The sequence below is a fragment of the Salmo salar genome, chromosome ssa01, assembly GCF_905237065.1.
Source record: "Salmo salar chromosome ssa01, Ssal_v3.1, whole genome shotgun sequence".
Taxonomy (NCBI): Eukaryota; Metazoa; Chordata; class Actinopteri; order Salmoniformes; family Salmonidae; genus Salmo; species Salmo salar.
In genome coordinates, this window is record NC_059442.1 from 64,363,857 (window position 1) to 64,390,529 (window position 26,673).

The 26,673-nt window shown below is 40.6% G+C and overlaps 2 protein-coding genes across 4 annotated transcripts in view; one reads left to right on the forward strand and one right to left on the reverse strand.

Annotated features, from left to right (window-relative positions):
* Window positions 1-16,488, forward strand: part of LOC106607224 (SH3 and PX domain-containing protein 2A) — a 112,694-nt gene extending 96,206 nt beyond the window's left edge. The window contains exons 9-13 of one of the 2 annotated variants that reach the window (XM_014203975.2): window positions 988-1,105; window positions 1,250-1,611; window positions 1,709-1,758; window positions 12,916-13,035; window positions 13,188-16,488. In XM_014203975.2, coding sequence (XP_014059450.1) covers window positions 988-1,105; window positions 1,250-1,611; window positions 1,709-1,758; window positions 12,916-13,035; window positions 13,188-15,053 — 2,516 coding nt within the window. In that variant the 3' untranslated portion in view covers window positions 15,054-16,488. The remainder of the gene's footprint in view (window positions 1-987; window positions 1,106-1,249; window positions 1,612-1,708; window positions 1,759-12,915; window positions 13,036-13,187) is intronic. The other variant, XM_014203971.2, reaches the window with a different exon arrangement.
* A 6,486-nt stretch (window positions 16,489-22,974) lies between these two features.
* Window positions 22,975-26,673, reverse strand: part of LOC106607228 (E3 ubiquitin-protein ligase NEURL1) — an 87,236-nt gene continuing 83,537 nt past the window's right edge. For both annotated transcript variants that reach the window (XM_014203982.2, XM_014204016.2), the window contains one exon: window positions 22,975-26,551. In XM_014203982.2, coding sequence (XP_014059457.1) covers window positions 26,307-26,551 — 245 coding nt within the window. In that variant the 3' untranslated portion in view covers window positions 22,975-26,306. The remainder of the gene's footprint in view (window positions 26,552-26,673) is intronic.

The following is a 26,673-nucleotide window of genomic DNA, read 5'->3' on the forward strand; positions in this document are numbered from 1 at the left end:
GAATAGGGTTGCCCCTGTAGGGAGGGCCCTACCAAGCCTTAAACAGAGAGACTGGAAGTCCCATAAGTCAGTGCAGGGGAAAACCAAGCATTCAGGAAGTGGCCTTTTCGGTTATATTTACAAGGCCGTACATCGTCCTATTTCTTTGCAAGTAAAATACATTTTTACTGTATCCTTATTCAGTCCTTCTAAATCCCTGATTGAGACTCAACAGGAGTAGAGGAAAGGAGAGAGTTATTAGATATCAGATAGGAATCCAGTCATTCCAGAGATATTCAAACAGTCTTAGCATGCAGATAGGACATCTCCTCTCCTCTCTTTACACTATTAGGCTGTGTTCCCTCCGCCTGTCTGTGTTTTACGGTGTGATGAGATGAGACCTCTGGTCTTTAATGACAGGAAGTACTCTGGCCTTTTGGGAAATTACAAATCAAGATTGCATCTCTGTTCTCTATCATCTGCTAAGTTTACAGAGGCTGACCGCTACCACACCATTAGTCCACTCTGTCATTAGAATTGTTTTCCCCATTTCAAGAGATCAGTGTTTGAGATTATTTTGTCACATATTTACACTTAGTAATCAGCAATCATGACATAAAGGCAATGTAATTGTCAGTTGCTGCAGGAAGACATTTACAGTATGAAGTGAGAGACATCATATTGTTAATTACAGTTTCCCTGATTATTTAAAGCCTTTGATAGTAAAATGCTGGATATCTTTGTGGATCTGACAGAATCAATCACATCAGAACTACACACAGAGAAATGTCATCAAGTCCACAGAATTCTATACTTCAAGCCTATATACAGTATGTCTTTATTTACTTTCACTCACTCAGAGGTGTTTCTACAATCGTTACAGTTCTTCCTATAAAACGTTGACATATTTTTCATTTGTTTGAGTAATGTTTTGTTTTTGAAGCAGTATAGGACATTTGAAACTGACGTGAGTCTCTGTGTTCCCACGTCCTCTCTGTGGCCCGACAGAGGAGAAGTATATGACGGTGCAGCCATACACCAGCGAGGGAAAGGATGAGATCGCCTTTGAGAAAGGAGTCATCGTGGAGGTCATCCAGAAGAACCTGGAGGGCTGGTGGTTCATCAGGTAAGGCCATGATTTGTGCTCCAACCACAATATAAACTGTTGCCTGTTTATACTGTCTCTCAATTATGGTTATTCTCACTCATGATCACCCCTTCTCTCCCCTTTCCTTCCATTCTCTCTTCCTCTCTCCCTCCCTCTCCACAGGTACCAGGATAAGGAGGGCTGGGCCCCGGCCTCCTACCTGAAGAAGGTGATGGAGGACTTCTCTCCCCGTAGTAGTAATAAGAAGGCCCCCTTGACTGGCCCGGTGGAGATAATCAGCAACATCATGGAGATCAGCAACTTGCTGAACAAGAAGGCCCTGAGTGAGATGGACGTGCAGACAGACGGCCAGCAAGAGGACAACCCCCTGACCACCCCCTCCCTGGTCAAGAGGCAAATCAGCCTGCCCATACCCTGCTCTAGCTCAGACTTCAGCCCTGGTGCCGCACTGGTGGATGTTAAGGGCAAAGTAGAACCAGCCGCTCCAGTCATAGCCCGCATCGCTCCTCACAGTATAGAGATCAGTGAGTTGTCATTCAGAGACTGAATTGGAAGTAATAACTGTTTGTTTAACTAATACACTCACATTATTTTATATCTACCAAATTGTGTTCTCTCTAGGCTCCCCAATCCTCAGACAAAAGCCACCTCCTCGCAGAGATGCAACTCTGGTCAGTATGAAACAAATCATAAATCCTCTTTAGATGTAAAGTCCCCTAATTATGGGGTGACCGTGATTTTCCTGTACAGAAAATGATGCCATTTTTGTACTGTCACTAAATATGATCATATCTATTTTACAGTTATGAGGAAGGTGAAATCTTGTAGTTAGTCATTTATAATTTGAATGTTACTATATGAAAAACAGCGCCACCAACTGGTGATGGACTCCAAAAATGAAGGTGCCGGTTTAGATAAGGGACAATCACTCTGGGTACCCGTTTAGAGGCACAATGACGATCAGGACACGGACTCAAGTTCAACCCTTTTATTGCCTCAGACACACACAGCTTTATGGTGTAGTTGAATGAATGGTATACTGAGAAATAAATAAGAAACGGGAAATATGTGTTAAAAGGTTTATGGCTAGGCGTAAATACTATGTAGTAGCAGATGATGCGTAATAATGACATAAGCAGCAATATGGAATATTATACAGTAGCATAATGACAATAACAAGCAGCAAGGGTTTAACAGTAGTACAAACTAGGATGTAGCAGCATAGCCTAACATGAAATAGCATAGCATAAATCAATTAACATGAGGGAGCAGGTAATAGTAACAGAGTAGCATAGCTTAGCAGTAATGGCAAATGACTAGCAGTACTAATCAAGCAATTAGCATTAAGTAATGATAGCGCATCATTAGCATTCGCAATTAGCTAACAGTGGTAAACAGTGTATGTCTTATGAAGTGCAAAGGTAATAACTATAAACCAGCAATATTAACTTATAAATAGCAGTAAACATGATATAAATTGTTCATAGAGTGCAATGATAATGGCTATAAACCCCAGCAACAATAGCAACATTAACAGTAAAATAACAGCCAGGCTGTTAGACAACTGCCATTTTAGGCCATAGGGGCCCATTCTAAGGGAATTTGCACATGACCTCAACTAAACAAACAAGTGCAGGAGTTATTATCGTGTTTTAACCACTACTATGTAAATGGTAGATTATTGGACACTCAACAAGGTCTGATGTCAATATTACTGAAACAAGATACAAGTGGTAAATATAAAGATCCAGTCCACTTAAAAAATGGGAGGCCTCTTACACTTCAGTGTTGTGATGCCAAAATTCTAGCAAAATGTATAGCGCATAGAATTAAAAAGGTATTGTCGCATATTAATTCTAATCAGACAGGTTTTTTTACATGGACGATAAATTTGAGATAATATAAGACAAGTACTGGAAACAATAGAACACTATGAAAAATCTGGGAAACCAGGCCTGCTATTCATAGCTGACTTTGAAAAGGCTTTAGAGAAAGTATGACTGGAGTTTATATATAAATGCCTGGAACATTTCAATTTTGGAGAATCTCTTATATAATGGGTTAAAATCATATATAGTAACCCACGGTGTAAAACAGTAAATAATTGCTACTTCTGAAAGTTTTAAACTGTTGAGGAGTAAAACAAGGTTGTCCACTATCGGCATATGTATTTATTATGGCCCTCGAAATGTTAGCTATTAAAATCAGATCCAACAATAATATCAAGGGGTTAGAAATCCAGGGCTTAAAAACAAAAGTGTCATTGTACGCTGATGATTCATGTTTTCTTTTAAATCCACAATTTGGATCCCTCCACAGCCTCATAGACGATTTAGATACTTTTTCTAACCTCTCTGGATTACAACCAAATTATGATAAGTGTACTAAATTATGTATTGGATAACTAAAAATACAACTTTTACATTACCGTGTAGTTTACCAATAAAATGGTCAGATGGTGAAGTAGACATGCTTGGTATACATATCCCGAAATAAATAAATGATCTCACTCCAATACATTTTAATAGAAAGTTAGCAAAAATAGATCATATCTTGCTACCATGGAAAGGAAAATGCCTGTCTATTTGTGGAAAAATCACCCTGATTAACTCTTTAGTCAAATCCCAGTTTACCTATTTGCTTATGGTCTTGCCTACACCTAGCGAACAGTGAAAATGAAATGGGCCTATTTATATAATGAATATGAATTCGGAGGGCAGAAATAATTAAATATTGAAGCATTAGACTTTAAAGGCTTCAGTAAAACAAAAGTTATACTTAAATCCGAACAGGTTCTCTAGCAAATTAATAAAAATGTCTCACCCCATGTTCAAGAATGGCCTTTTCCCCTTTATTCAGATTACAACCTCGCACTTTCAGTTATTTGAAAAGGAAATAATCTCCCAAATATTGACTATTTTTTAAACAAGCCATAGAAAGTTGGTTGCAATTTCGATTTAATCCACCAGAAAAAAACTGAACAAATAATACAACAAATATTGTGGTTAAACTCAAATATAGTAATAGATAAAAGAAATTATAAAAAATAAAAATAATTGTGTAATCTTTGTAAATTATATCATAAATAGGACTGGTGGAGTTATGTCACACAGCTAACATAAATGTATGGAAATGTCTGCTCTACCCAAAATTAGTAAAGTGGAAGGGGGAAAAAGTAGGGAACTTGTCTGTCGGCCCTGCATTAAAGACCATAATTGGTTAAAGAAAATTGTGATAAATAAAAAATTATACAAGTTTAATTTTATGACCAAAAAATGTACTGCTGTGCCATATAGATTGCGAAATAATTGGGAAGAGATTTTCGACGTACAGATTCCATGACACATGTTTATGAACTGGTACACAAAACGACGTCAGAATCAAAACTTAGAATTGTTCATTTTAAATTATTTTACAAAATTATTGCAACCAGTAGAATGTTATATATATGGGGGATACAATCTTCCCAGCTCTGCAGATTTTGCTGTGAAGAGACAGAATCAACCATTTTTTACTTTCCATATGTAGCTTGTTTTTGGTCATAGATGTAGGAATGGCTGAAGAATTGCAACATTTACCTGGAGCTAACTCTGCAGATAGCACTACTGGGTGATCTGAAAAGTCATAGTCAATCGATCAATAATATAATACTTTTAGCAAAAATGTGTATTTTTTATTTACAATCTGTAAAAAATTATGAGAATAGAAAGGTTCAGAACTTTTGTGAAACATCACAGCACAGTTGAAAAAGAAATGGCAAATATTAATCCAATATGGATGGTGTTAAAAGATAGATGGGAGGGGTTGAATGAAGCTGAAGGTTGGGAATAATAACAACTAATAACAACAAGATAACTAATGTAAAAAATACTGTGTCCGTAAAACATGTATAGGTTTAGAACTTTTGTGAAAGAAATAGATGGGAGAGGTTGAGGTTAGAGGAAGGACAGGAGTATAAACAAACAAAATATATGTGTACATTAGTTTATTAGTTGTTGTACATTAGTTTATTCTAATTAGGGGAGGGGTGGAGGGTTAGAAAGTAATAAAGGAAAGTATATTTAAAAAATTGGGGGGTCACTTATAAATGTCCTTGTCCTTGTTTTCCATGAAAACATACATGAAATGAGTTGCAAAATGAATAGGAAATATAGTCAAGACGTTGATAAGGTCATAAATAAAGATCATTTTTAATTGAAGTAATAATTGTGTTCTTCAAACTTTGCTTTCGTCAAAGAATCCTCAATTTGCAGCAATTACAGTCTTGCAGACCTTTGGCATTCTAGTTGTCAATTTGTTGAGGTAATCTGAAGAGATTTCACCCCATGCTTCCTGAAGCACCTCCCACAAGTTGGATTGGTTTGATGGGCATTTCTTATGTACCATACGGTCAAGCTGCTCCCACAACAGCTCAATAGGTTGAGATCTGGTGACTGTGCTGGCCACTCCATAAGAATACCAGCTGACTGCTTCTTCCGTAAATAGTTATTGCATAGTTTGGAGCTGTGCTTTGGGTCATTGTCCTGTTGTAGGAGGAAATTGGCTCCAATTAAGCGCCGTCCACAGGGTATGGCATGGCATTGCAAAATGGAGTAATATCCTTCCTTCTTCAAGATCCCTTTTACCCTGTACAAATCTCCCACTTTACCACCACCAAAGCACCCCCAGACCATCACATTGCCTCACCATGCTCGACAGATGGCGTCAAGCACTCCTCCAGCATCTTACATTTTTTTCTGCATCTCACGAATGTTCTTCTTTGAGATCTGAACACCTCAAACTTAGATTTGTCTATCCATAACACTTTTTCCAATCTTCCTCTGTTAAGTGTCTGTGTTCTTTTGCCTATCTTAATCTTTTATTATTATTGGCCAGCATCCCGGAGTCGCCTCTTCACTGTTAACGTTGAGACTGGTGTTTTGCGGGGACTCTTTAATGAAGCTGCCAGTTGAGGACTTGTGAGGCTTCTGTTTCTCAAACTAGACACTCTAATGCACTTGTCCTCTTGCTCAGTTGTGCACCGGGGCCACCCATTCCTCTTTCTATTCTGGTTAGAACCAGTTTGCGCTGTTCTGTGAAGGGAGTAGTACACAGCGTTGTACGAGATCTTCAGTTTCTTGGCAATTTCTTGCATGGAATAGCCTTCATTTCTCAGAACAAGAATAGACTGACGAGTTTCAGAAAGCTCTTTGTTTCTGGCCATTTTGAGCCTGTAATCGAACCCACAAATGCTGATGTTCCAGATACTCAACTAGTCTAATGATGGCCAGTTTTATTGCTTCTTTAATCAGAACAACAGTTTTCAGCTGTGCTAACATAATTGCAAAAGGGTTTTCTAATGATCAATTAGCCTTTTAAAATAATAAACTTGGATGAGCTAACACAACTTGCCATTGGAACACAGGAGTGATGGATGCTGATAATGGGCCTCTGTACGCCTATGTAGATATTCCATAAAAAATCTGCCGTTTCCAGCTACAATAGTCATTTACAACATTAACAATGTCTACACTGTATTTCTGATCAATTTGATATATATATATATATATATATATATATTTATTTTTAGCAAACTTAACATGTGTAAATATTTGTATGAACATAAGATTCAACAACTGAGACAAACTGAAAAAGTTCCACAGACATGTGACTAACAGAAATGGAATAAAGTGTCCCTGAACAAAGGGGGGGGGGGGGTCAAAATCAAAAGTAACAGTCAGTATCTGGTGTGGCCACCAGCTGCATTAAGTACTGCAGTGCATCTTCTACTTATGGACTGCACCAGATTTGCCAGTTCTTGCTGTGAAACGTTACCCCAGTCTTCCACCAAGTCACCTGCAAGTTCCCAGACATTTCTGTGGGGAATGGCCCTAGCCTTCACCCTCAGATCCAACAGATCCCAGACGTGCTCAATGGAATTGAGATCCGGGCTCTTCGCTGGCCATGGCAGAACACTGACATTCCTGTCTTGCAGGAAATCACGCACAGAACGAGCAGTATGGCTGGTGGCATTGTCATGCTGGAGGGTCATGTCAGGATGAGCCTGCAGGAAGGGTACCACATGAGGGAGGAAGATGTCTTCCCTGTAACGCACAGCGTTGAAATTGCCTGCAATGACAACAAGCTCAGTCCGAGGATGCTGTGACACACCGCCCCAAACCATGATGGACCCTCCACCTCCAAATCGATCCCGCTCCAGAGTACAGGCCTCGGTGTAACGCTCATTCCTTCGGCAATAAACGTGAATCCTACCGTCACCCCTGGTGAGACAAAACCGCGACTCGTCAGTGAAGAGCACTTTTTGCCAGTCCTGTCTGGTCCATCGACGGTGGGTTTGTGCCCATAGGCGACGTTGTTGCCGGTGATGTCTGGTGAGGACCTGCCTTACAACAGGCCTGCAAGCCCTCAGTCCAGCCTCTCTCAGCCTATTGCGGACAGTCTGAGCACTGATGGAGGGATTGTGCGTTCCTGGTGTAACTCGAGCAGTTGTTGTTGCCATCCTGTACCTGTCCCGCAGGTATGATGTTTGAATGTACCGATCCAGTGCAGGTGTTGTTACACGTGGTCTGCTACTGTGAGGACGATCGGCTGTCCGTCCTGTCTCCCTGTAGTGCTGTCTTAGGCGTCTCACAGTACGGACATTGCCATTTATTGCCCTGGCCACATCTGCAGTCCTCATGCCTCCTTGCAGCATGCCTGAGGCACGTTCACGCAGATGAGCAGGGACCCTGGGCATCTTTCTTTTGGTGTTTTTCAGTCCGTAGAAAGGCCTCTTTAGTGTCCTAAATGTTCATAACTAACCTTAATTGCCTACCGTCTGTAAGCTGTTAGTGTCTTAACGACCATTCCACAGGTGCATGTTCATTAATTGTTTATGATTCATTGAACAAGCATGGCAAGCAGTGTTTAAACCCTTTACAATGAAGATCTGTGAAGTAATTTGGATTTTTACGAATTATCTTTAAAAGACAGGGTTCTGAGTTATGTATGTATGTATATGTATTTATATATATGTATGTATGTACGGTACCAGTCAACAGTTTGGACACACCTACTCATTCATGGACTTTTCTTTGTTTTTACTATAGCTATGAAAATACACATATGGGATCATGTAGTAAGCAAGAAAGTGTTAAACAAATGCAAAGAGTGTGCCAAGAGTGTGCAAAGCTGACATATAAAATATATTTTTGGATTTGTTTAACACTTTTTTGGTTACTACATGATACCATACAATGTAGAAAATGGTCAAAATAAATAAAAACCCTTGAATGAGTAGGTGTCCAAACTTTTGACTGGTTCTGTATGTATCAAACATCTCCAATCCAAAGTTAAATCTAGAATTGGCTTCCTATTTCGCAACAAAGCATCTTTCACTCATGCTGCCAAACATACCCTCGTAAAACTGACCATCCTACCGATCCTCGACTTCGGCGATGTCATTTACAAAATAGCCTCCAATACCCTACTCAATAAATTGGATGCAGTCTATCACAGTGCCATCCATTTTGTCACCAAAGCCCCATATTCTACCCACCACTGCGACCTGTACGCTCTCGTTGGCTGGCCCTCGCTTCATACTCGTCGCCAATCCCACTGGCTCCAGGTCATCTACAAGACCCTGCTAGGTAAAGTTCCCCCTTATCTCAGCTCACTGGTCACCATATCAGCACCCACCTGTAGCACACGCTCCAGCAGGTATATCTCTCTGGTCACCCCCAAAGCCAATTCCTCCTTCGGCCGTCTCTCCTTCCAGTTCTCTGCTGCCAATGACTGGAACGAACTACAAAAATCTCTAAAACTGGAAACACTTATCTCCCTCACTAGCTTTAAGCACCAGCTGTCAGAGTAGCTCACAGATTACTGCACCTGTACATAGCCCATCTATAATTTAGCCCAAACAACTACCTCTTCCCCTACTGCATTTATTTATCTATTTATTTTGGTCCTTTGCACCCCATTATTTCTTTTTCTACTTTGCACTTTCTTCCACTGCAAATCTACCATTCCAGTGTTTTACTTGCTATATTGTATTTACTTCGCCACCATGGCCTTTTTTGCCTTTACCTCCCTTATCTCACCTCATTTTCTCACTTTATATATAGACTTATTTTTATACTATATTATTGACTGTATGTTTGTAACTCTGTGTTGTTGTATGTGTCAAACTGCTTGCTTTATCTTAGCCAGGTCGCAATTATAAATGAGAACTTGTTCTCAACTTGCCTACCTGGTTAAATAAAGGTGAAATAAAAAATACAATACATGTGTATATGGATGTGTTTATGTATGTATATGTGTATATGTTTATATTTGCAGAAAAATATATGGGGGATTGGAAGTGATGCGGACATTGATGGAGCTACAGTCTTCCAATTCATGGGGTTGATGTTCGGCCTCTGTGCAGGCCAATCAAGTTCTTCCACACCGATCTCGACAAACCATTTCTGTATTAACCTCGCTTTGTGCACGGGGGCATTGTCAAGCTGAAACAGGAAAGGGCAGTGTTCTCCTGGCATCCGCCAAACCCAGATTCATCCGTCGGACTGCCAGATGGTGAAGCTTGATTCATCATTCCAGAGAACGTGTTTCCACTGCTCCAGAGTCCAATGGTGGCGAGCTTTACACCACTCTAGCCACATCGCTTGGCATTGCGCATGTTAATCTTAGGCTTGTGTGCGGCTGCTCTGCCATGGAAACCCATTTCATGAAGCTCTCAACGAACAGTTCTTGTGCTGACATTGCTTCCAGAGGCAGTTTGGAACTCGGTAGTGAGTGTTGCAACTGAGGACAGATTATTTTTATGCCCAACACGCTTTAACACTCGGCGGCCCCGTTTTGTGAGCTTGTGTGGCCTACCACTTCGCGGCTGAGCTGTTGTTGCTCTTAGACGTTTCCACTTCACAATAACACCACTTACAGTTGACCGGGGCAGCTCTAGCAGGGCAGAAATCTGACAAACGGACTTGTTGGAAAGATGGCATCCTACAGTATGATGGTGCCACGTTGAAAGTCACTGAGCTCTTCAGTAAGGCCATTCTACTGCCAATGTTTGTCTATAGAGATTGTATGGCGATGTGCTCGGTTTTATACACCTGTCAGCTACTGGTGTGGCTGAAATAGGTGAATCCACTCATTTGAAAAGGGGTGTCCACATACTTTTGCATAGCTATTGCCAAAGTTCTCTAATAACCTACAAACCACACAGAAGAACAATGTAAACGCTGTCGTGTCTTTGGCTATGCCGGATTAAGTGATGTGAAATGCTATTCCATAAAATCATTTCTCTGTAATTAATATTACCTAATTAAGCTAATCAGGTGAATGTAATTAACTAGAAAGTCGGGGCACTACGAAATAATGTTTATAGAGCTGTTATCTTCCGAATAAACTCTTAAAGACCTAGTAATCTTTTACATTAGTAGCAGTCAATATTTAATCGGCACCTTATTTAGTCTCATCTGAAAGTTGTAAATTCTTGGTTATCTTCACGAACCCTGGCTAACAAGTTGAATCAGCAATACAAAATTTGGTTTAATTATTTATTTACTAAATACCTAAATAATCACACAGAATTACATATACACAGAATGTATCATACATTGATTACAAATGATGTCATAAAGGAAAACATCCCTAGCGAACAGAACAGATATGACAGCTGGTTACACAAAGAAAGGGGGTTGGGTTTGAGTGAAAGAACGGGAAGACTGAGGAGCAAAAAGGTTTTGTGTCTCTATCAGGCCGTAGGTAGCTATGCTATCGTAAATACAGTATCTTATGCATTCTAAATAACCGGCCATTTGGAAATGGAAAATGCAAATATTTACTCTGAGCCGCGCTTCGATCGGTTGGTCGTAGATGGGAGGCTGGGTTGTCCTTTGAAGGATGTCTAGTGGTAGAATGGATACTTGGTAGTACCGTCGTCGTGTGGTAGAATAAATACTCTGTCCGTCCTCTCCTAGCCCACGTCTACAGTTGCTGCGCTACCGCAACGGCTAGGAGGTATCACTTCTTTAGTGAATAAGGGTTCAAAGTTCATACCAAGTTGCCATACTTTAAGCTCATGCTATATTCTGTCGAATATAGTCGAAATTCATCCTTCCGGCGTGTAGGTCGTCACCTTCACATTGAAATTCGATGCTAATTTCGTTAGGTTCTTGCTGAGGTTGGCTTAGTTCTGTAGGTGGTCTTTGTCCTTTCAACGTGGGGATGGTAAGTCCTCGCATCCTTGGAACAGGAAGTTACATTTTCGTAAAGGGGCTTATATAGGGTTGGGAGAGAGGGCCGTGATTCATAGTTTACAACCAGTGTCGGTTCACTTGGGCGGGGCCACTGAGTTGAGCATAGTTCACTCATGAAAACCAATTCTCTCATTTAGGAGCTAAAATTACATTCAATCTTTTCACAAATAGTTTCATATTTAAACATTTAAATTGCACAACAATTCCATGTGAATCTGATAACTAGAATGTGTAGACTTTCCAAGATACAGTTTATGTCATCCTATCAGTAATAATGTCTCAGACGCCAACTGATCTGACATCATATTTATTAAGTACCAACGCATATTTTCAACTGGTTGGATTACCGAAATATGATTCAGTTTCCCACCTTTTGATGTTACCAGACTCTCCAGGTTAACAAAGGGATTTTCAATAGTCACATCGGTAGAGAGAGGAAAAAGGGGAAAGGTATTTATGGGGGTCATAAACCTCCCCCATCAGGCCAACGTCATGACAACACTTTACCATTTAATTAACAATAATAAAATGTAAAGTATAAGTACAAAGTAATAGCCATGTAATAACCATTGTAAAAAGCTAATTACCCTCAACAACATTATGTGCATGACCTAGTGGGTGAAAATAATCACTTACTCATCATCGACGCATTCACATCACAACAGGGAGGTTCAGAGTTTAGAATCCTTTGCAGAAAAGAGCCGATAGAAATGTCCAGTTGTGGTAGAGTAGCCTACTCCTTTCACTGGAAAAATGAAACTGACTTTTGACCCCGGGATGGGCCACCTGATTCCTATCATTTTTAAAAACATTTTTGTTTGGTTAGCAGATGCTCTTATCCAGAGCGATTTACAGGAGCAATTAGGGTTAAGTGCCTTGCTCAAAGGCACAGTGACATATTTTTCACCTTGTCGGCTCGGGGATTCGAACCAGCGACCTTTCGGTTACTGGCCCAACGCTTTTAGCCGCTAGGCAACCTACCGCCCTTACATCAGTTCCGGCCTAAAGTTCCTATTGGCTCAAGGTCAAGGTGGGCAAGGTCAAGGGGGATGATTGGCGGGTAAAGGGTCCCATGAGAGGCACTTCACACCTCCAAGGCAGACGGGGAGAGCATCCTTCCCACTGCAGCAGACTTTCAATAAATGTAAGCAACTCTATACTCAGGGGGAGAGGATTTTTAACACTACGTGTATTTAGAAAGCATTTGAGTCATTTCAAGGCCTCTTTCTCAACTTTTGTTGAATAGGAACTACATCATATGATATTTCATATTTTAATATTTTGATCATATTTTTACTATGTACTTGTGCTTTTGTCCTAAAAAGTGAGTACACTAGGCAAATTATAAAAACATTTACAAGAAAGCGTGAGATTGTAATCTTTCTTGCTGCATTACTAGTTATTGTTTATGGCCTTCTCATGATAAATAATTACTTTTGGGTATGTCTATTTAGGCGGAAATCGACATCTAACAGGATCATTATTTTAAATTGGAAGTTGAACTCTATGGCCAATTATTATTGTTTCCTTTTAACAGTATCAGCTGCGCAATACACATAATGCTGTAACATTTTTTCCACTCAGGGATTCAATTTACCCTCGCCACCAGAGCCCCCTACTGTTGAAGCAGAGTACTACACCATTGCAGAGTTCCAGTCCGTCATTTCAGATGGCATCAGTTTTAATGGAGGGCAGAAAGCAGATGTAAGCTTTTTTATGTATATTTTGGAGTGCATGAATGTCCAATGTGTTATTGTTTTTGACATAGTTCAGGTAAATTCTTGAAATTAACAGATACTGCATGTAGTTGATGAGGCCTATTCTTACCCATGCATTCTTTTTGTTCTGTCTTGTAGGTGATCGAGAAGAACTCTGGTGGCTGGTGGTATATCCAGATTGGTGAGAAAGAGGGCTGGGCTCCCTGCTCCTACATCGACAAACGAAAGAAGCCCAACCTAAACCGCAGAACCAGCACTCTGAGCCGGCCCAAAGTCCCGCCCCCAGCCCCGCCCGTCAAGAAGCAGGACTCTGAGCAGGACTCTGAGGCTCCAGAGTCCCCTACATCTCCTGGAAGGCCTGTGTACGAGGAGCCAGAATATGACATTCCTGCCATTGGGTTTGATCTGGAGTCAGAGTTTGAGTTCCTCAGGACAGATGGGTCCTCAGTGGATGGGAAGAACGAGGATAGCTCCTCAGAGAAGGGCTCTCACCTGTCCTCCAAGCCATCTCCGGCCTCTTCTCTCCATAGCGCCTCCTTCAAGATGGGCGAGTCGTCCGAGGACGTGGGGCAGGAAGAGGAGGAGCCTGAGGGAGAGGAGTGTATCTATGAGAATGACTGCTTCATGCCTTTCAGAGAGATGCCTTATACACAATCCAGTGGCGACTCCGACTCCCTGAAGATTAGAGCCCCGTTGGAGACTAGCAAGGTTGAAAATTCTCACTCCATGTTTGGGGCAAGGAGAAAAGGGAAGACGATCCAGCTGAACGGCAGCCAGTCCTGGTCTCAAACCAAAGCAGAGGCCGGGGCATCCAGCTCCAAACCTGCCTCTACAGAGTCCAACTCAGATCTCTCCCAGCAGTCCAGGCCCAAGAAGGACAAAGAGGAGCACAAGATGGGCTCCACTAAGTCCTCCATCAAACCAAAGCCATTGGTCAGGCCTAAGCCCCAGCTGGCCAAGGCCTCCAGTGCAGAGAAAATGGACATCGGCAGCCTCCGGAGACAACTTAGGCCTACAGGCCAGCTGAAGAAGGACTCCAGAGGAGAAGACTTTGAAACAGCCTCTGTCATCTCCTCTGAGGACTCTGTGTCCTCCCACAGCACCTCCGACATCTCCTCCATCTACTCTAAAGGCAGCCGGGGAGACTCAGACGAGGGCTGCAGTCTCTACCGCACCACAGATGCCTATGAGAAGGTCCAGGACTCAGAGATGAGCTTCCCTCCTGGGGTGGAAGTGGAGGTGCTGGAGAAGCAGGAGAGTGGCTGGTGGTACATCCGCTTGGGCGACACTGAGGGCTGGGCTCCAACCTACTACCTGGAGCCTATCAGGCAGCTGGACGACAAAGCTGGGTCAGAGTCCGATGGCACCCCTACCAAACTCGGCAGCCTGAGCAAGTCCAACAGCCTGGAGAAGAATGAGCAGAGGGTCCAGGCCCTGAACAACATCAACCAGAGCCTAAAGAGGAGCATACCGCCCATCCCCTCCAAGCCCTTTGGCCTATTCAATGGCTCGCAGAAGAATGTTATGAAACAGCAGCAGGTGGTCAGGCCTCAGTCAGTCTTCATCTCCAAGCCGATCATCGACGGGCCAAACCCAGTAGGCTCCCTTAGGAGGGGTGAGTCACTCAACTCCACTGACCACCCACGCTCTAGTCCCACCGTGCGCCGCAACGCTTCCTTTGGTACTACCCCGTGGTGCCCAGCGCCGAATGGTAACAGACCCGGGACGGGAAGCTCCGAATCACTGGGCCGGGGGTCTCAGAGGAACGGTCTACCTATTTCCACGGTGAAACCCAAAACCCACCTCATCCACAACAACCTCCGTGAAGTGTATGTCTCCATAGCGGATTACCATGGTGATGAGGAGACCATGGGGTTCCCCGAAGGAACGACTCTGGAGGTTCTGGAGAGGAACCCTAATGGCTGGTGGTACTGCCAGATCCTGGATGGAGGTCGACCTCGAAAAGGCTGGGTCCCCTCAAATTACCTGGAAAGGAAGAGCTAGTGATACACTAATATTCAGTGCATGTGCAATCAGGTCAGAGACCGTGGAAGACAGTGTAAATCGAAATGGAAAGACACTGTTTTTTACAATGTAAAGATGGAAATCAGAAGAGACAATTTACAGTATCATTGAAGTGGTATACTTTGGGTTTTCTAAACTGAGGGTGGCCAACCAATCCTGCATATAATTACTTGACATTTTATTATTGTAATCTGAAGTAACAAAGAAAGTACTTCAAAGTATAATTTTTTGACAGGATTTTATCTATTCACAGACAGCCGGGGGTTGGAACAAATACCTTTGGCATTAAAGTCAGCAAAAGGTCAATCACATGTATAACAAAATCATTAAACAAAAGTGGTTGATTTGATGAAATGTGCTTTTTAATCCAAAATGGAAGAATAATGGGATTTGGACACCAGTGGAGGAGCTTTGGACAGCTTTGGCTGATCATGGTGAGTTTTTGTGATAAGATAACATTACTTAATGATCTCCAATGGGCTAAACATTATTCACTTCAAATGATATTTGATCATACAATTTTTTTAAATGTTTTTTTTAATGATTTCTTCTTTAAAGGTCCAATGCAGCCATTTTTTCTCAAAATCAAATCATTTCTGGGTAAAAATTAAGTAGCTTACTGTGATTGTTTTCAATTAAAATAGTCAAAAATAAACAAAAATAGCTTCTTAACAAATAGCAATTTCTTATTGCAAAGAGGAATTGGTTTATTAACTAATTTACTCAAATAGCTTTTACTCTAAAAGGGCATTATCATACTTTTTACAATTTCACAGTATTATTCCAACCTCATAGTGTGTAAATATATATACAGTGCATTTGCAAAGTATTCAGACCCCTTCCCCTTTTCCACATTTTGTTACGTTACAGCCTTATTCTAAAATGGAGGAAATCCTCAGTAATCTACACACAATACCCCATTACGTCAAAGCAAAAACAGGTTTTTAGAACCTTATTTACATAAGTATTCAGACACTTTGCTATGAGACTTGAAATTGAGCTCACGTGCATCCTGTTTCCATTGATCATCCTTGAGATGTTTCTACAACTTGATTGGAGTCCCTTGATTGGAGAAACTTCCAGAAAGACAACCATCTCTGCAGCACTCTACCTATCAGGCCTTTATGGTAGAGTGGCCAGACGGAAGCCACTCCTCAGTAAAAGGCACATGACAGCCTGCTAGTAATTTGACAAAATGCACACAAAGGTCTCTCAGACCATGAGAAACAAGACTCTCTGGTCTGATGAAACCAAGATTTAACTCTTTGGCCTGAATGCCAAGTGTCACGTCTGGAAGAAACCTTGCATCATCCCTACGGTGAAGCATGGGGGTGGAAGCATCATGCTGTGAGGTTGTTTTTCAGTGGTAGGGACTGGGGGACTAGTCAGGATCGAGGGAAAAATGAACGGATGAAAATCCTTGATGAAAACCTGCTCCAGAGCGCTCAGGAACTCAGACTGGGATTAAGGTTTACCTTCCAACAGGACAACGACCCTAAGTACACAGCCAAGACAATGCAGGAGTGGCTCCGGGACAAGTCTCTGAATGTCCTTGAGTGGCCCAGCCAGAGCCCGGACTTGAACCCAATCAAACATCTCTGGAGAGACCTGAAAATAGCTGTGTAGCAACGCTCCCCTTCCAACCTGACAGAGCTTAAGAGGATCTGCAGAGAAGAATGGAAGAAACTCCCCAAATACAAGTGTGCCAAGCTTGTAGCTTCATACTGTAATCCCTGCCAAAAGTTTTTCAACAAAGTACTGACTAAAGGGTCTGAATACTTATGGAAATGTAATATTTCAGTTTTTTATTTTTAATACATTTGCAAAAATATCTTAAAACCTTTTTTGCTTTGTCATTATGGGGTATTATTTGTAGATTGACGAGGAAAAAAACGATTTAATACATTTTAGAATAAGGCTATAATGCAACGAAATGTGGAAAAAGTCAAGGGGTCTGAATACTTTCCGAATGCACTGTATATATAACACAGAAAAATCAAGTTTTTGGCTGTGCTGGGCCTTTAAAGCTTTTTGCATGTTTAAAATGTTTTGTTTAAGTAAACATTTATCTTCAAATGTTTTGTATGTTGTATTTAAAAGGTCTGTTGCTACACCTTATGTTAAATGTCATCTGCAGAATGTCTTGTGCATGTTTTTAAGTCACTTTGTTATGAAGCTTAATGTATATTTCATGTAATATTGTTTCATATAGCTATGTGTGTATGGCATCTTGTTGTAGAGCTTTGTGAATGTGTTCTATCAGTTCATTACAGCATGTAAGTCATTAGAAACCTCTTAAAGCTACAGTCTGAGATTTGAAAAACAAAAATTAACAAAACTGTGTCCCTGCCAGTTGTTTTGGGTGCAGCTGAGAGATAGGGCTAGGACAAATTTGGTTTATGACAAAGACAGACAGTTGTGCTGAAGGCATTTATAATAATTTTCTTCCAGAATCAATGGGTAAATATGAAGAATTTAAATAACCATTAAACTGCATCCCACTGTAGCTTTAATGTAAATCTTTATCAATGTTTCATGATTTTCTTGATGACACTCTACATAATGTCTTATACGTACAGTATGTATCATTCACCACCTTAGAAGTGTATTTCTGCTCTGGTCTTGTGACAAAATAAGTCAGCCTACTGTATATTTGAAGGAGTGGTAAATCAGCATTTTTTTCGCTCTTTAGAATCATGTTCTTCTAGTACCGGTAAGTCAATTTTAACTAACTACCTTTAAGGTGTTTGCTAGGTTGTAAAAAAATACAAATAAATGATGAGCTGCTTATGCACTTCCATTATTCCATTTAATTTACCAGAGGAAGGAATATTTGACTTGATTATTGGAATTGAGGCTATGCTTTTGTGTTCAAAACCAAACCCCAGCGATGTGTTGAATAGCAATTCCAATTCCAATAACATAAATTGTGATCTTATCTGAGAGAGAACAAATCAATTAAATTTAAAATCCTTTATTTATACCACAAGGGGCTTGCAGGCAGCAGTGCAAATACATAAAACAATGACCCACCTGGTGCTACTCATAACTCATATCGGGAAAGACTTGATACTCTTGCCCCTTTGAAAAGGAGGCACATACAGTATATAAAACATGTGTTCTCTTAATAATGCTGTGTAGTATACATTTTTATGTTTGAACATATATTCTAGCTACATAACTTTAAATAAAGTATTTCAAGTAATTCATTCCCTATGTTGAACTAATGTCTAGTTACATTGAGTTAATCTTACCCTGTTGTACAGAAAATGGAATGGAACTGATTTATCAATGGATAAGTCACATTACATACTTTCTTGCCCAAGCACAAAATTCTCAATTTATTTTAATGAAGCTGGCCCTCTTATGGCTGATGTTCAAGACTGCTGAAATATGGTTCCAATGAATGATCCTCTTTTGCCAGCTTGATTTTGCATACAAGTGTCCTTTGTCATTGTCTGCTGGACAGTATGGAATCTAACTTTAATTTTAGAGCTTGCTACATTGCAGAAATGTTATTTATATTATTCAGCAGAGAGAACGTTAATTTTATGATTACATGTTAACAATAATAATGAATTAATTGTGAATAAATGCACTTTCTGCATTACCTCAGTGTGCATTTTGTTTAAAGATGTCATTCTTTTACAGAATTTTTTATGATTATTTTCATTTCTTCTTCTTGTATGTTTCAAGGTATGGGACACCTTGGGGGTAATGCAAACTAAAGTGCCTTAAACCTTAACGCATCATACTATTCAAAGCAGTGAAGCAAAGAGATGCAACAGATTGAGTATCTGTCTTCATTTTAGGTAATGAGGCTGCTATGATTCCCAGCAGTTAAGTGGATTTTTCTGTAAGAATCTGATCAATAGCACCCTCTTGTGCATTACTCTCTGAGCTGAACTTTTGTTGCGTACTCCATAATATTGTATTGCTGTTGACCAGCCGAAGCTCACTATAGTTTCCTATTGACCCTACTGGATTGGCTGTTGATACTTAGCGCAACCTAACCTGCCTGCTAGCACCAACATGACAGCATTTTGGTATTTATTTCATTAGTCCATTGTTGATATAGTCCCAAAATGTCAGCAATCAAGTTTTCAAGATATACAGTGCAATCGAAAAGTTCAGACCCCTTCCCTTTTACACATTTTGTTACCTTACAGCCTAATTCTAAAATTGATTAAATCATTAAAAAAAACGACATTTACATAAGTATTCCGAATTTTTACTCAGTACTTTGTTGAAGCACCTTTGGCAGCGATTACAGCCTTGAGTCTCCTTGGGTATGACGCTACAAGCTTGGTACACCTATATTTGGGGAGTTTCTACCATTCTTATCTGAAGATCCTCTCAAGCTCTTTCAGGTTGGAGGGGGAAGGTTGCTGTACAGCTATCTTCAAGTCTCTCAAGAGATGTTCGATCCGGTTCAAGTCCTGGCTCTGGCTGGGCCACTCAAGGCCATTCAGAGACTTATCCCGGCTGTGTGAAATTTTTGCAAATGTATTTTTTTTAAACAGAAATACCTTTATTTAAATAAGTATTCAGACTATTTGCTATGAGACTTGAAATTGAGCTCAGGTGCATCCTGTTTTTATTGATCATCCTTGAGATGTTTCTTCAACTTGATTGGAGTCCACCTGTGGTAAATTCAATTGATTGGACATGATTTGGAAAAGCACACACCTGTCCAGTTAGGGGGAGTGATGAGCTCTACAGCAGAGTCTCACAACTCAATCGCTGGTTGAAAACTGTTTTCTGCCCCTCCCAAAAGATAGAATTTGTAGATAATTGGCCCTCTTTCTTGGACTCACCCACAAACAGGACCAAGCCTGGCCTGTTGAGGAGTGACGGACTCCATCCTAGCTGGAGGGGTGCTCTCATCTTATCTACGAACATAGACAGGGCTCTAACTCCTTTAGCTCCACAATGAAATAGGGTGCAGGCCGGGCAGCAGGCTATTAGCCAGCCTGCCAGCTTAGTGGAGTTTGCCACTAGCACAGTCAGTGTAGTCAGCTCAGCTATCCCCATTGAGACCGTGTCTGTGCCTCAACCTAGGTTGGGCAAAACTTAACATGGCGGTGTTCGCCTTAGCAATCTCACTAGAATAAAGACCTCCTCCATTCCTGCCATTATTGAAAGAGATCGTGATACCTCACATCTCAAAATAGGGCTACTTAATGTTAGATCCCTCACTTCCAAGGCAGTTATAGTCAATGAACTAATCACTGATCATAATCTTGATGTGATTGGCCTGACTGAAACATGGCTTAAGCCTGATGAATTTACTGTGTTAAATGTGGCCTCACCTCCTGGTTACACTAGTGACCATATCCCCGGCGCATCCTGCAAAGGCGGAGGTGTTGCTAACATTTACAATAGCAAATTTCAATTTACAAAAACAAAAACAACGTTTTCGTCTTTTGAGCTTCTAGTCATGAGATCTATGCAGCCTACTCAATCACTTTTTATAGCTACTGTTTACAGGCCTCCTGGGCCATATACAGCATTCCTCATTGAGTTCCCTGAATTCCAATCGGACCTTGTAGTCATAGCAGATAATATTCAAATTTTTGGTGACTTTAATATTTATATGGAAAAGTCCACACACCCACTCCAAAAGGCTTTCGGAGCCATCATCGACTCAGTGGGTTTTGTCCAACATGTCTCCGGACCTACTCACTGCCACAGTCGTACTCTGGACCTAGTTTTGTCCCATGGAATAAATGTTGTGGATCTTAATGTTTTTCCTCATAATCCTGGACTATCGGACCACCATTTTATTACGTTTGCAATCCCAACAAATAATCTGCTCAGACCCCAAACCAAGGAGCATCAAAAGTCGTGCTATAAATTCTCAGACAACCCAAAGATTCCTTGATGCCCTTCCAGACTCCCTCTGCCTACCCAAGGACGTCAGAGGACAAAAATCAGTTAACCACCTAACTGAGGAACTCAATTTAACCTTGTGCAATACCCTAGATGCAGTTGCACCCCTAAAAACATTTGTCATAAGAAACTAGCTCCCTGATATACAGAAAATACCCGAGCTCTGAAGCAAGCTTCCAGAAAATTGGAACGGAAATGGCGCCACACCAAACTGGAAGTCTTCCGACTAGCTTGGAAAGACAGTACCGTGAGGTATCGAAGAGCCCTCACTGCTGCTCGATCATCCTATTTTTCCAACCTAATTGAGGAAAATAAGAACAATCCAAAATGTATTTTTGATACTGTCGCAAAGCTAACTAAAAAGCAGCATTCCCCAAGAGAGGATGGCTTTCACTTCAGCAGTAATAAATGTATGAACTTCTTTGAGGAAAAGATCATGATCATTAGAAAGCAAATTGCGGACTCATCTTTAAATCTGCGTATTCCTCCAAAGCTCCGTTGTCCTGAGTCTGCACAACTCTGCCAGGACCTAGGATCAAGGGAGACACTCAAGTTTTTTTAGTACTATATCTCTTGACACATTGATGAAAATAATCATGGCCTCTAAGCCTTCAAGCTGCATACTGGACCATATTCATTCCTAGCCACCGTGCTTCTATACCTGCATTGCTTGCTGTTTGGGGTTTTAGGCTGGGTTTATGTACAACACTTTGTGACATCAGCTGATGTAAGAAGGGCTTCATAAATACATTTGATTGATTCATTGTTACAATCCTATATGCTCAAAAGGGGGCAGCATAAGCACTCCAGAACAGCTCAGTCAAATGTAACTCTCAAGTCCTTGCTTCAACACTCTACCATTAGATTATGGCTTACTTGTTCGATGCAGAATTTTAATATCAACATAATTATTTTAAGAGAGCTATGAACCTAGAATTGACAACAGCTTTACATACCGGACAAGGACATACTAATGAAATACACCTTTGGAGACTACCACTAGAGTTTTGGAGCTCAAATGTCCAGCAATTACACTGAACCAACAGCGCACAGCTTTGATAAGTGTTTGATAGTGAGACAATATCAATTCACTTTACTTTCATTCACCAACAACCGCACCCAAAGGGTGGAAAAAAACAATTGGAATATTACTCAAATGTCTGCCGCCAAAACCCTTAACTTTCCGGCATGTTTGAATGAGGCCCAGGTTCACTCAGAGGTCTAAATGGAAAGTCTGTGTGTAGAAAAGAGAGATATACTGTGTCCATGTCAATTTTACACACAGTGGCTGTGTCTCCCCTCACTTTTGAGAAACTTGGGCCATGAAAAATGGTTGCCGCTGCTTGTTTAATGTCCAGCCATCACGGGCTCTATTTATGTATATTAGACTGCAGTATAAAACACTAGTGCAGCCAGCCTAGCTAAGGCATGGTAGTAAATAACAGATGATGTTCACTCTGGCCAGGTCTACATGCCTCCGCTCTAAACAGTCTCTGTGTGAGTTATGACTGTTTACTGTAGCCCTCTGCTTTGTTTTTTCACATGCACAGACTGAAGACCAGAATACTACTGTGCAGCATGATTGTGTATGGATGTTATTTATATTTTTGGAGCATTGCCCTAAGGTTGCGGATCTATTTTAATGTTTAAATGCAAGGAAGGTGTATATATTGATCACTATTAACAAAACTCTACATTGTAGAGTGCACTCAACACATTACATTAGAGATGTAACCAGCAGTTATGAAAACTCAGCTTTGGTACAATCATATGTAACTTGTCTACTAATGGACTAGCAAATCTCAGCATCCCTGCAAGTGTAATAACCATGACAAGTAAGTTGACATAAACTGACATTGCTGATATAGCTATAGCGGCTTATGATGCATATTATTTCATGAGTACTGTATGTGTAATGTGTAGGCAAATTAGAGTTTGCCTGGAACAACTTTAACTTAGTTTGAGGTGTTAAAGTCACATCCATCTGACTCACACAATGACCATAATGTTGCAAATCAGAAAAGTATTATTTTATTATTCATTATTTTACACAGAGGGACGTTTCGACAAAATTATAACCAATCAAAAGTAGTTCGACCAATGACCTGATTTTTGCTTCTAAAAGCAATACTTCTACCCTGTCTCATGTGTCTGTACCTTTAAATATTTGGTCACATTTTATGATTATAGATAGTGAATATAAAATAATGGGATGAAACGATGTGTTTTATGTCCATGTTTCAGTACAACACAATGTTGCAATGTAAGATTGGACATTTCTAGTTGGAGAGTTGGAGAGGATGAAAAATTGATATTTAATAGTGTCTTTGGGTGAGACTTAAAAAGTCACGTTTGGCTATGGAAAATCCTATTTCAACCCATACTAGTAGGTCAGTGGAAATTAAACAATAGAAAAAGACCTGTACACTTTGTATTGTGTTGTACAGGATGTCAAAAGAACAAACAGTGATAATTCATGATATGATTGAAAAATAAATAATTATCATACAGCACAACACAAAATCATTATCATTATTATAATTTTCTCTGTTAAAATGTATCATGGTTGATCTCTGTATGTCCTAATTTGGTCAGAAAAACTGAACCTTTCGAAAAGTCAAAGCAAACCACTTCTCAAGCGCAAGATTAATCCAGTATTATACAATACAATGACAGAGGCTTGTGTTAAACAGTTTCTATTAATAGCGCTGAATAACTTCATACAGTACATATTATACACACTCAAATGTTGGCTTTTAAAACACACTATTTTTACATCAATAGATGGGATGTGTGATTGGACGCAAGTCTTCATTCCCATGTAGGAGTGAACTGGGATAAATATGCACCTGAATATTCATTTGCCTGAACATTTCAGTGTTGTAACTGATCAGTTCTCTTCTCCAAAAGGCACACACGAATACTCTTCTATAATATTCAAACTAACAGTTCCCTTGATCAGTTTCCGTAACAGAGGGATGAGATGGCACATTTTGACACCATGAAAAAACACATTTAAGAAAATGTAGATATAATTCAACCTTGTTTTCTGAACCTGAAAAGTAGCTTGTACCTGACGATTGTTGTCTTTGAAACATTATAGATTAAAAACACTGTATTAGTATGAAAACTTAATGATTAGATAAATAGTTTGTTTTAAATGATTGCAATGCAAGTCTAAAGCTCACATACTGTGCAACAATAACCAGCTACTGTAGCTTGATCCTTGACCTCCACACATGTGAATACAGTTTCCTGTGTAAACAGTAAAAACACAGTATGAAGGCAAAATATCATACAGAGACTTTCTAACTAAAGAGACAAAATGTGACCAAGACATCCTGTTTCCTTTACCATAACGTCCTCCAACAGCTGGCTCTCTAGCAATTATCCTGGGGACAAGGTTACCTTTAAGTGTTTAGAAACATTATATTATTTTTTACAACAAAAGTGACTCCAAAATGAAACAATACATTATTTACCATTCATTTATATTGGGCACACAACAATCTGAAACAACCTAAACAAACAGAAAATGCATCCAACAAATGTGTAGAGTCACAAGCTTGATGTAGTCATTGCTTGCTATGAATATGGGACCGAATACTTAACTTTTTGCTACTTCAATACACATAAGTGAATTTGTCCCAATACTTATTGGTCCCCTAAAATGGGGGGATTATGTGCAAAAAGTGCTGTAATTTTTAAACAGTTCACCCGATATGGATGAAAATACCCTCAAATTAAAGCTGACAAGTCTACACCAGAAACCTCAGTCATTGTATCATTTAAAATCCTGCAGTACAGAGCCAAAACATGCATCACTGTCCCAATACCTTTGGAGCTCACTGTATCTGTTGTTTTTGAGCTAAGGTTATCTGTGCACTAAATGTTGTGCAGACACACACACACACACACACAGGACCAAGGCGCCCCTACTACACTATGTCAAAGTCTAAGGTCACGTCTCCCTCACTATAGACTACAAAGAACATCCTCTATCCACATCCACCTTCTATAACCTTTTGATTGGCTGACTGCATTCTCACATTTCTCCTGAATGTGATCTTCCATACACTCTTAGAAAAAAGGTGCTATCTAGTACCTGAAAGGGTTATTCGGTTGTTCCCATAGGATAACCTTTTCAATAACCCGTTTTGGTTCCACATAGGGTTCTACATGGAACCCAAAGTGGTTATACCTGGAACCAAAAAGGATTCTCTTATGGGGACAGCCGAAGAACCCTTTTGGAGTGTAGTGTCTTTGAGACTGGGTAGAGAATGCATGTAAGAGGTTATTCGTGCAACATAGGCACACAGCTATTTACTATACCCCTTGCTATTCACAGGTAAAATACTTCCTCTGATTACAACATCCCTTTTTCATGGCAATACCACTTTCTTCTCCAAACTATAAAAAGCTGTCCTCTTCATTCATTAGTCACTTGTCCAAAGGGTATTATTCAACCAGTCAGAACATTGAGAGCGTCACAGATGGAAATGTATTGTACAGACACAATTCTCCATGATATTGTCTGTGCTGTACAATACATTTCTAACTGCAACATTCTGAATGATAGGTCTAGGGTATTGATAAAAACATAGGTTGATAGTTCCCCCTGCTGCCTTCAAGGCTCGGGAGAGTGAAATGACCTAGCAGCAATGCTATCACCAGTGGGGTGGAAGATGATTGTTTTGCAGTGAGTGAGCCAGATCCCTCCTGGTTAAGTCCACCTCCATGGTGGTGGAGTCCAATCCAGTATCTGGGATATAGTGACACAGTAGAGGCCAGCATTGCCTCTTCCTGTGTATCGTTATAATATCTTTAATGGTCTATCACATACCTGGTACAGCAGAACAGGAGGTTGATGGCAACTTAATTAGGGAGGACAGGATGGTGGTAATGGTTGGAGCAGAATAGGTGGAATGGTATCAAATACATCAAACAAATGGTTTCCATAACATTACCACAAGCCCATGCTCCCCAATTGATGCCATTCCATTTACTCCATTCCAGCCATTAGTATAAGCCGTCCGCCTCTCAGCAGCCTCCACTGTACAGTAGACAGGTCATGGTAAAATGCCAGCCCTTTATGCCCCAACATGTTTTTCTGATATCTTTGATGATGCTGAATCTCAATTTTGCTGAGCCATACTGAGACAGGCCAAATCGACATGCTCCAATAAGACTGAATTATGTCTTTATGTCTCTGATGAACAACCTCCTGTAGCTGAGCCATAGGTGACACAGACAGGTCAGGCCTACATGCACTGATAGGCCTCAATGTTTTCTTTGATGATCTCTGTGAATGAGCCACAGTGTTACACAGCCAGGCCGATCCTACGTGCTCCGGTAGGTCTTTATAATGTCTTTGATAGTCCTCCTGCAGATCGGGCAGCAGGCGTTGGCCATCTTCTTCAGTTTGAGGGCACAGGCGTAGCAGAGACACATGTGACCACAGGCGTACAGCACCGTGTCCACCACGTTCTCATAACAGATGGTGCACTCGTCACTCCAAGAGCCCGAGCACACTTGGAAAGTGGGGGATTCTGGGTGGCTGGAGAATGGCGAGCTGGGAGTCGTACCTGGGAGACAATGGAATAGGTTTTAGTGTTAGGTGGATAATTGTCATACCGTAAAGCTTGGAAACTGTACTTCTTCTAGTAGGCGTTTTTCAATTTCGGACTAATTATACTGCATCTTCTCT